The sequence below is a fragment of the Caretta caretta genome, chromosome 6 (assembly GCF_965140235.1).
Source record: "Caretta caretta isolate rCarCar2 chromosome 6, rCarCar1.hap1, whole genome shotgun sequence".
Classification (NCBI taxonomy): Eukaryota; Metazoa; Chordata; order Testudines; family Cheloniidae; genus Caretta; species Caretta caretta.
Window position 1 is genome coordinate 34,273,342 of NC_134211.1, and position 10,490 is coordinate 34,283,831.

Below are 10,490 nucleotides of genomic sequence, written 5' to 3' on the forward strand. Positions count from 1 at the left end.
GTGCTGTGCTTAAAGTGCTGTGTGGCATTTTCCTTCCCTCCTCCACCACCCCTCCTGGGATACCTTGGTAGTCATCCCCCTATTTGTGTGATGAATGAATAACGAATGCATGACTGTGAAGCAGCAATGACTTTATTGGCTCTGCAAGCAATGATTAAAGGGAGGAGGGGAGAGTGGTTAGCTTACAGGGAAGTAGAGTGAACCAAGGGGCGGGGGGGTTCATCAAGGAGAAACAAACAGAACTTTCACACCGTAGCCTGGCCAGTCATGAAACTGGTTTTCAAAGCTTCTCTGATGCGTACCGCGCCCTCCTGTGCTCTTCTAACCGCCCTGGTGTCTGGCTGCGCGTAACCAGCAGCCAGGCGATTTGCCTCAACCTCCCACCCCGCCATAAACGTCTCCCCCTTACTCTCACAGATATTGTGGAGCACACAGCAAGCAGTAATAACAGTGGGAATATTGGTTTCGCTGAGGTCTAAGCGAGTCAGTAAACTGCGCCAGCGCGCCTTTAAACGTCCAAATGCACATTCTACCACCATTCTGCACTTGCTCAGCCTGTAGTTGAAAGGCTCCTGACCACTGTCCAGGCTGCCTGTGTATGGCTTCATGAGCCATGGCATTAAGGGGTAGGCTGGGTCCCCAAGGATACATATAGGCATTTCAACGTCCCCAACAGTTATTTTCTGGTCTGGGAATAAAGTCCCTTCCTGCAGCTTTTGAAACAGACCAGAGTTCCTGAAGATGCGAGCATCATGCACCTTTCCCGGCCATCCCACGTTGATGTTGGTGAAACGTCCCTTGTGATCCACCAGAGCTTGCAGCACTATCGAAAAGTACCCTTTGCGGTTTATGTACTCGGCGGCTTGGTGCTCCGGTGCCAAGATAGGGATATGGGTTCCGTCTATAGCCCCACCACAGTTAGGGAATCCCATTGCAGCAAAGCCATCCACTATGACCTGCACATTTCCCAGGGTCACTACCCTTGATATCAGCAGATCTTTGATTGCGTGGGCTACTTGCATCACAGCAGCCCCCACAGTAGATTTGCCCACTCCAAATTGATTCCCAACTGACCGGTAGCTGTCTGGCGTTGCAAGCTTCCACAGGGCTATCGCCACTCGCTTCTCAACTGTGAGGGCTGCTCTCATCTTGGTATTCATGCGCTTCAGGGCAGGGGAAAGCAAGTCACAAAATTCCATGAAAGTGCCCCTACGCATGCGAAAGTTTCGTAGCCACTGGGAATCGTCCCAGACCTGCAACACTATGCGGTCCCACCAGTCTGTGCTTGTTTCCCGAGCCCAGAATCGGCGTTCCACAGCATGAACCTGCCCCATTAGCACCATGATGCATGCATTGTCAGGGCCCATGCTTTCAGAGAAATCTGTGTCCATGTCCTGATCACTCACGGGACCGCGCTGACGTCGCCTCCTCGCCCGGTATCGCGTTGCCATGTTCTGGTGCTGCATATACTGCTGAATAATGCGTGTGGTGGTTAATGTGCTCCTAATTGCCAAAGTGAGCTGAGCGGCCTCCATGCTTGCCTTGGTATGGCGTCCGCACAGAAAAAAGGCGCGGAACGATTGTCTGCCGTTGTTCTGACGGAGGGAGGGGCGACTGACGACACGGCTTACAGGGTTGGCTTCAGGGAGCTAAAATCAACAAAGGGGGTGCCTGTACATCAAGGAGTATTTCAGGCAGGACTGCACGGAGGGTTCCAATAAGAAATGGTGCACCTAAGTTATCGTTCTTATTGGAACAAGGAGGTTAGCCTGGCCTCTGATTGATACATGACTAGATTTACCTCGCTGCACCTTCTCTGTGAGTGATTGCAGTGTGACCTAGAGGAATGAGTCCCCTAGACAGGGGAGGAGGCAAATGAGGACAAAACAAATCTGGTCTATTTCTTGTTTTGACCCACTCCATCTATCTTTTACATCTTTGGCTGGCAGCAGACCGTGCAGAAGGACTGCATACCATCCACATCTCATGGCTGCTCGGCAGAAGATGGTACAGTACGACTGCTAGCCATCCCCATCTCTTGCCTGCCTGGCAGAAGATGGTGCAATACGACTGCTAGCAATCCTCATCTCTTGCCTGCCTGGCAGAAGATGGTACAGTACGACTGCTAGCAGTCCGTATCGCCTGCCCGCTCACCATAAGACGGTTCAATAGGACTGACTGCAGGACTAAAGAGAATGACCTGGTCAAGTCACTCCAAATTTAGTCCCTGCGCCCATGTCTGCCCAGGCGCTCCCAGCCGACGCGGCCAGGAGCACCTCGGACACGACGAGGACGACTACCAATCGTATTGCACCGTCTGCTGCCAGAAGGCAATGGGTTGCTGCTACTGTGCAGCAAAGCCGTACTGCGTCTGCCAGCACCCAGGAGACATAGGGTGACGGTTACCTGAGCGGGCTCCATGCTTGCTGTGGTATGGCGTCTGCACAGGTAACTCAGGAAAAAAGGCGCGAAATGATTGTCTGCCCTTGCTTTCACGGAGGGAGGGAGGGAACGGGGGCCTGACGACACGTACCCAGCACCACCCGCGACAATGTTTTAGCCCCATCAGAGTGCTCCATTGTGACTGCTCTGGACAGCACTCTCAGATGCCCGATTGTTTGCTATTGCTCTGACGCTGGGAGGGGCGCTTACAGGGTTGGCTTCAGGGAGCTAAAATCAACAAAGGGGGTGGCTTTACATCAAGGAGTATTTCAGGCAGGACTTCACGGAGGGTTCCAATAAGAAATGGTGCACCTAAGTTATTGTCCTTATTGGAGCAAGAAGGTTAGCCTGGCCTCTGATTGCTACATGGCTAGATTTACCTTGCTGCACCTTCTCTGTAAGTGACTGCAGTGTGATCTAGAAGAATGAGTCCCCTAGACAGGGGAGGGGGGGAAGCAAATGAGTACAAAACAAATCTGGTCTATTTCTTGTTTTGATCCACTCCATCTATCTTTTACATCTTTGGCTGGCAGCAGACGGTGCAGAAGGACTGCATGCCATCCACATCTCATGGCTGCTCGGCAGAAGATGGTACAGTACGACTGCAAGCAGTCCGTATCGCCTGCCCGCTCACCATAAGACGGTTCAATAGGACTGACTGCAGGACTAAAGAGAATGACCTGGTCAAGTCACTCCAAATTTAGTCCCTGTGCCCATGTCTGCCCAGGCGCTCCTGATCGACCTCACAGAGGCGACCAGGAGCACCTCAGACATGACGATGACGGCTACCAGTCGTACTGTACCGTCTGCTGCCACAAGGCAAGGGGTTGCTGCTACTGTGTAGCAATGCCGTACCGCGTCTGCCAGCACCCAGGAGACATAGGGTGACGGTTACCTGAGCGGGCTCCATGCTTGCCATGGTATGGCGTCTGCACAGGTAACTCAGGAAAAAAGGCGCAAAATGATTGTCTGCCCTTGCTTTCACGGGGGGAGGGAGGGAACGGGGGGCTGATGATATGTACCCAGAACCACCCGCGACAATGTTTTAGCCCCATCAGGCATTGGGATCTCAACCCAGAATTCCAATGGGCAGCGGAGACTGCGGGAACTGTGGGATAGCTACCCACAGTGCAACGCTCCGGAAGTCGACGCTTGCCTCGGTACTGTGGAAGCGCTCCGCCGAGTTAATGCACTTAATGCACTTAGAGCATTTTCTGTGGGGACACACACACTCGAATTTATAAAACCGATTTCTAAAAAACCAACTTCTATAAATTCAACCTTATTCCGTAGTGTAGACATACCTAGTGTGTGTGGGGGGGAGAGGGGAATTACACTAGTTCAGCAGAACCTAACTCCAGCCCTCCTTGAAAACATGGTTCGTTCAAGTTGACAAACCTTATATTAGAGTTCGTGCCAAATTCCATGAACACCAGTGTATATCCAACACAGTGTAAATCTTAAATAGGAAGAGAGAAGAATAATGATTTCACCTATTTGTGTAACCAGTGTTTAAAAGTCTGGGCACTCTTAAGATAAAACTGAACTTATCCCTAGCACAGCCCTTTTGAGAATTGATCATTCTGTTTTATAGGGTCAGAATCTGGCCGCACAGTCTATGCACGGATAGGTATATGTTGTAAAAGCTAGAGGCAGACACATCAGCATGAGATTTAAAAACAGAAAAAAAAAAAAACACACACACCACCACCCTTCCTCTTCAATTCTGGCATAACTACACAGAGGCATCCATCAATCACCATTGTAAAGACGGAAGCAGCCATACAGTAGTCTAAGGGTATGTCTACACTACGGAATAAGGTCGAATTTATAGAAGTCGGTTTTTTAGAAATCGGTTTTATATATTCGAGTGTGTGTGTCCCCACAGAAAATGCTCTAAGTGCATTAACTCGGCGGAGCGCTTCCACAGTACCGAGGCTAGAGTCGACTTCCGGAGTGTTGCACTGTGGGTACCTATCCCACAGTTCCCACAGTCTCCGCTGCCCATTGGAATTCTGGGTTGAGATCCCAATGCCTGATGGGGCTAAAACATTGTCGCGGGTGGTTCTGGGTACATATCGTCAGGCCCCCGTTCCCTCCCTCCCTCCGTGAAAGCAAGGGCAGACAATCGTTTCGCGCCTTTTTTCCTGAGTTACCTGTGCAGACGCCATACCACGGCAAGCATGGAGCCCGCTCAGGTAACCGTCACCCTATGTCTCCTGGGTGCTGGCAGACGTGGTACGGCATTGCTACACAGTAGCAGCAACCCCTTGCCTTGTGGCAGCAGACGGTACAGTATGACTGGTAGCCGTCATCGTCATGTCCGAGGTGCTCCTGGCCACGTCAGCTGGGAGCGCCTGGGCAGACATGGGTGCAGGGACTAAATTTGGAGTGACTTGACCAGGTCATTCTCTTTAGTCCTGCAGTCAGTCCTATTGAACCGTCTTATGGTGAGCGGGCAGGCGATACGGACTGCTAGCAGTCGTACTGTACCATCTTCTGCCGAGCAGCCATGAGATGTGGATGGCATGCAGTCCTTCTGCACCGTCTGCTGCCAGCCAAAGATGTAAAAGATAGATGGAGTGGATCAAAACAAGAAATAGACCAGATTTGTTTTGTACTCATTTGCTTCCCCCCCTCCCCTGTCTAGGGGACTCATTCTTCTAGATCACACTGCAGTCACTCACAGAGAAGGTGCAGCGAGGTAAATCTAGCCATGTATCAATCAGAGGCCAGGCTAACCTTCTTGTTCCAATAAGGACAATAACTTAGGTGCACCATTTCTTATTGGAACCCTCCGTGAAGTCCTGCCTGAAATACTCCTAGATGTAAAGCCACTCCCTTTGTTGATTTTAGCTCCCTGAAGCCAACCCTGTAAGCGCCCCTTCCGGCGTCACAGCAATGGCAAACAATCGGGCATCTGAGAGTGCTGTCCAGAGCAGTCACAATGGAGCACTCTGATGGGGCTAAAACATTGTCGCGGGTGGTTCTGGGTACGTATCGTCAGGCCCCCGTTCCCTCCCTCCCTCCGTGAAAGCAAGGGCAGACAATCATTTCGCGCCTTTTTTCCTGAGTTACCTGTGCAGACGCCATACCACGGCAAGCATGGAGCCCGCTCAGGTAACCGTCACCCTATGTCTCCTGGGTGCTGGCAGACGCGGTACGGCTTTGCTGCACAGTAGCAGCAACCCATTGCCTTCTGGCAGCAGACGGTGCAATACGACTGGTAGTCGTCCTCGTCGTGTCCGAGGTGCTCCTGGCCACGTCGGCTGGGAGCGCCTGGGCAGACATGGGCGCAGGGACTAAATTTGGAGAGACTTGACCAGGTCATTCTCTTTAGTCCTGCAGTCAGTCCTATTGAACCGTCTTATGGTGAGCGGGCAGGCGATACGGACTGCTAGCAGTCGTACTGTACCATCTTCTGCCAGGCAGGCAAGAGATGAGGATTGCTAGCAGTCGTATTGCACCATCTTCTGCCAGGCAGGCAAGAGATGGGGATGGCTAGCAGTCGTACTGTACCATCTTCTGCCGAGCAGCCATGAGATGTGGATGGTATGCAGTCCTTCTGCACCGTCTGCTGCCAGCCAAAGATGTAAAAGATAGATGGAGTGGCTCAGAACAAGAAATAGACCAGATTTGTTTTGTCCTCATTTGCCTCCTCCCCTGTCTAGGGGACTCATTCCTCTAGATCACACTGCAGTCACTCACAGAGAAGGTGCAGCGAGGTAAATCTAGCCATGTATCAATCAGAGGCCAGGCTAACCTCCTTGTTCCAATAAGAACGATAACTTAGGTGCACCATTTCTTATTGGAACCCTCCGTGAAGTCCTGCCTGAAATACTCCTTGATGTACAGGCACCCCCTTTGTTGATTTTAGCTCCCTGAAGCCAACCCTGTAAGCCGTGTCGTCAGTCGCCCCTCCCTCCGTCAGAGCAACGGCAGACAATCGTTCCGCGCCTTTTTTCTGTGCGGACGCCATACCAAGGCAAGCATGGAGGCCGCTCAGCTCACTTTGGCAATTAGGAGCACATTAAACACCACACGCATTATCCAGCAGTATATGCAGCACCAGAACCTGGCAAAGCGATACCGGGCGAGGAGGCGACGTCAGCGCGGTCCCGTGAGTGATCAGGACATGGACACAGATTTCTCTGAAAGCATGGGCCCTGACAATGCATGCATCATGGTGCTAATGGGGCAGGTTCATGCTGTGGAACGCCGATTCTGGGCTCGGGAAACAAGCACAGGCTGGTGGGACCGCATAGTGTTGCAGGTCTGGGACGATTCCCAGTGGCTGCGAAACTTTCGCATGCGTAAGGGCACTTTCATGGAATTTTGTGACTTGCTTTCCCCTGCCCTGAGGCGCATGAATACCAAGATGAGAGCAGCCCTTACAGTTGAGAAGCGAGTGGCGATAGCCCTGTGGAAGCTTGCAATGCCAGACAGCTACCGGTCAGTTGGGAATCAATTTGGAGTGGGCAAATCTACTGTGGGGGCTGCTGTGATGCAAGTAGCCCACGCAATCAAAGATCTGCTGATATCAAGGGTAGTGACCCTGGGAAATGTGCAGGTCATAGTGCATGGCTTTGCTGCAATGGGATTCCCTAACTGTGGTGGGTCTATAGACGGAACCCATATCCCTATCTTGGCACCGGAGCACCAAGTCGCCGAGTACATAAACCGCAAAGGGTACTTTTCGATAGTGCTGCAAGCTCTGGTGGATCACAAGGGACGTTTCACCAACATCAACGTGGGATGGCCGGGAAAGGTGCATGATGCTCGCATCTTCAGGAACTCTGGTCTGTTTCAAAAGCTGCAGGAAGGGACTTTATTCCCAGACCAGAAAATAACTGTTGGGGACGTTGAAATGCCTATATGTATCCTTGGGGACCCAGCCTACCCCTTAATGCCATGGCTCATGAAGCCGTACACAGGCAGCCTGGACAGTAGTCAGGAGCTGTTCAACTACAGGCTGAGCAAGTGCAGAATGGTGGTAGAATGTGCATTTGGACGTTTAAAGGTGCGCTGGCGCAGTTTACAGACTCGCTTAGACCTCAGCGAAACCAATATTCCCACTGTTATTACTGCTTGCTGTGTGCTCCACAATATCTGTGAGAGTAAGGGGGAGACGTTTATGGTGGGGTGGGAGGTTGAGGAAAATCGCCTGGCTGCTGGTTACGTGCAGCCAGACACCAGGGCGGTTAGAAGAGCACAGGAGGGCGCGGTACGCATCAGAGAAGCTTTGAAAACCAGTTTCATGACTGGCCAGGCTACGGTGTGAAAGTTCTCTTTGTTTCTCCTTGATGAACCCCCCCGCCCCTTGGTTCACTCTACTTCCCTGTAAGCTAACCACCCGCCCCTCCTCCCTTCAAACACCGCTTGCAGAGGCAATAAAGTCATTGTTGCTTCACATTCATGCATTCTTTATTCATTCATCACACAAATAGGGGGATGACTACCAAGGTAGCCCAGGACGGGTGGTGGAGGAGGGAAGGAAAATGCCACACAGCACTTTAAGCACAGCACTTTAAAAGTTTACAACTTTAAAATTTATTGAATGACAGCCTTCTTTTTTTGGGAAAATCCTCTGTGGCGGAGTGGCTGGTTGGCTGGTGGCCCCCCCCCCACCGCGTTCTTGGGCGTCTGGGTGTGGAGGCTATGGAACTTGGGGAGGAGGGCGGTTGGTTACAGAGGGGCAGCAGTGGCAGTCTGTGCTCCAGCTGCCTTTGCTGCAGCTCAACCATACACTAGAGCATACTGGTTTGGTCCTGCAGCAGCCTCAGCATTGAATCCTGCCTCCTCTCATCACGCTGCCGCCACATTTGAGCTTCAGCCCTGTCTTCAGCCCGCCACTTACTCTCTTCAGCCCGCCACTTACTCTCTTCAGCCCGCCACCTCTCCTCCCGGTCATTTTGTGCTTTCCTGCACTCTGACATTATTTGCCTCCACGCATTCGTCTGTGCTCTGTCAGTGTGGGAGGACAGCATGAGCTCGGAGAACATTTCATCGCGAGTGTGTTTTTTTTTCTTTCTAAGCTTCACTAGCCTCTGGGAAGGAGAAGATCCTGTGATCATTGAAACACATGCAGCTGGTGGAGAAAAAAAAAAGGGACAGCGGTATTTAAAAAGACACATTTTATAAAACAGTGGCTACACTCTTTCAGGGTAAACCTTGCTGTCAACATTACATACATAGCACATGTGCTTTCGTTACAAGGTCGCATTTTGCCTCCTCCCACCGCGTGACTACCCCCTTAACCTTCCCCCCTCCCTGTGGCTAACAGCGGGGAACATTTCTGTTCAGCCGCAGGCAAACAGCCCAGCAGGAATGGGCTCCTCTGAGTGTCCCCTGAAGAAAAGCACTCTATTTCAACCAGGTGACCATGAATGATATCTCACTCTCCTGAGGATAACACAGAGAGATAAAGAACGGATGTTGTTTGAATGCCAGCAAACATACACTGCAATGCTGTGTTCTACGTTTCCCGAGTACGTGTTACTGGCCTGGAGTGGTAAAGTGTCCTACCATGAAGGACGCAATAAGGCTGCCCTCCCCAGAAACCTTTTGCAAAGGCTTTAGGACTACATCTAGGAGAACCGCAAATGCCAGGGCAAAGTAATCCTTTCACATGCTTGCTTTTAAACCATGTATAGTATTTTAAAAGGTACACTCACCAGAGGTCCCTTCTCCGCCTGCTGGGTCCAGGAGGCAGCCTTGGGTGGGTTCGGGAGGTACTGGCTCCAGGTCTAGGGTGAGAAACAGTTCCTGGCTGTCGGGAAAACCGGTTTCTCCGCTTGCTTGCTGTGAGCTATCTACAACCTCCTCCTCATCATCATCTTCTTCGTCCCCAAAACCTGCTTCCGTATTGCCTCCATCTCCATTGAAGGAGTCAAATAACACCGCTGGGGTAGTGGTGGCTGAACCCCCTAAAATGGCATGCAGCTCATCATAGAAGCGGCATGTTTGGGGCTCTGACCCAGAGCGGCTGTTCGCCTCTCTGGTTTTCTGGTAGGCTTGCCTCAGCTCCTTCAGTTTCACGCGGCACTGCTTCGGGTCCCTGTTATGGCCTCTGTCCTTCATGCCCTGGGAGATTTTCACAAAGGTTTTGGCATTTCGAAAACTGGAACGGAGTTCTGATAGCACGGATTCCTCTCCCCAAACAGCAATCAGATCCCGTACCTCCCGTTCGGTCCATGCTGGAGCTCTTTTGCGATTCTGGGACTCCATCATGGTCACCTCTGCTGATGAGCTCTGCATGGTCACCTGCAGCTTGCCACGCTGGCCAAACAGGAAATGAGATTCAAAAGTTCACGGTTCTTTTCCTGTCTACCTGGCCAGTGCATCTGAGTTGAGAGTGCTGTCCAGAGCGGTCATAATGGAGCACTCTGGGATAGCTCCTGGAGGCCAATACCATCGAATTGTGTCCACAGTACCCCAAATTCGAGCCGGCAACGTCGATTTAAGCGCTAATCCACTTGTCAGGGGTGGAGTAAGGAAATCGATTTTAAGAGCCCTTTAAGTCGAAATAAAGGGCTTCATTGTGTGGACGGGTGCAGGTTTACATCGATTTAACGCTGCTAAATTCGACCTAAAGTCCTAGTGTAGACCAGGGCTAAATTGTATGGAAGAAAAAAAATGAAATAAAGCCACATTTTTTTGGGACTTTTCAGCTAAACAATTTACGTACCTGGTTGATTTTGTTGAAAGTTCTGGACATTCCAGAAATGTTGTTTTCAATCTCTTTATGACTTTGTTCCAGTTTTCTATGAATGGGTGTAAGCAAGGAAGCATCCGTATCACACTTAAGGGTGAAAAGAAAAGGAGTACTTGTGGCACCTTAGAGACTAACCAATTTATTTGAGCATAAGCTTTCGTGAGCTACAGCTCACTTCATCGGATGCATCCACTGAATGCATCCAATGAAGTGAGCTGTAGCTCACGAAAGCTTATGCTCAAATAAATTAGTTAGTCTCTAAGGTGCCGCAAGTCCTCCTTTTCTTTTTGCGAATACAGACTAACACGGCTGCTACTCTGAAACTTAAGGGTGA

The 10,490-nt window shown here is 51.0% G+C and overlaps 1 protein-coding gene across 1 annotated transcript; it reads right to left on the reverse strand.

The window, feature by feature from the left end:
* Positions 1 to 8,092: 8,092 nt before the first annotated feature.
* On the reverse strand, positions 8,093 to 10,273 carry LOC125638929 (uncharacterized). Its single transcript, XM_048855238.2, has 2 exons — positions 9,117 to 10,273; positions 8,093 to 8,530 (listed from the first exon to the last, which is right to left on the reverse strand). Exons 1-2 carry the CDS (start codon positions 9,697 to 9,699, stop codon positions 8,190 to 8,192), a joined length of 924 nt encoding a protein of 307 aa, XP_048711195.2. The 5' UTR covers positions 9,700 to 10,273; the 3' UTR covers positions 8,093 to 8,189.
* Between the last annotated feature and the right edge of the window lie 217 nt (positions 10,274 to 10,490).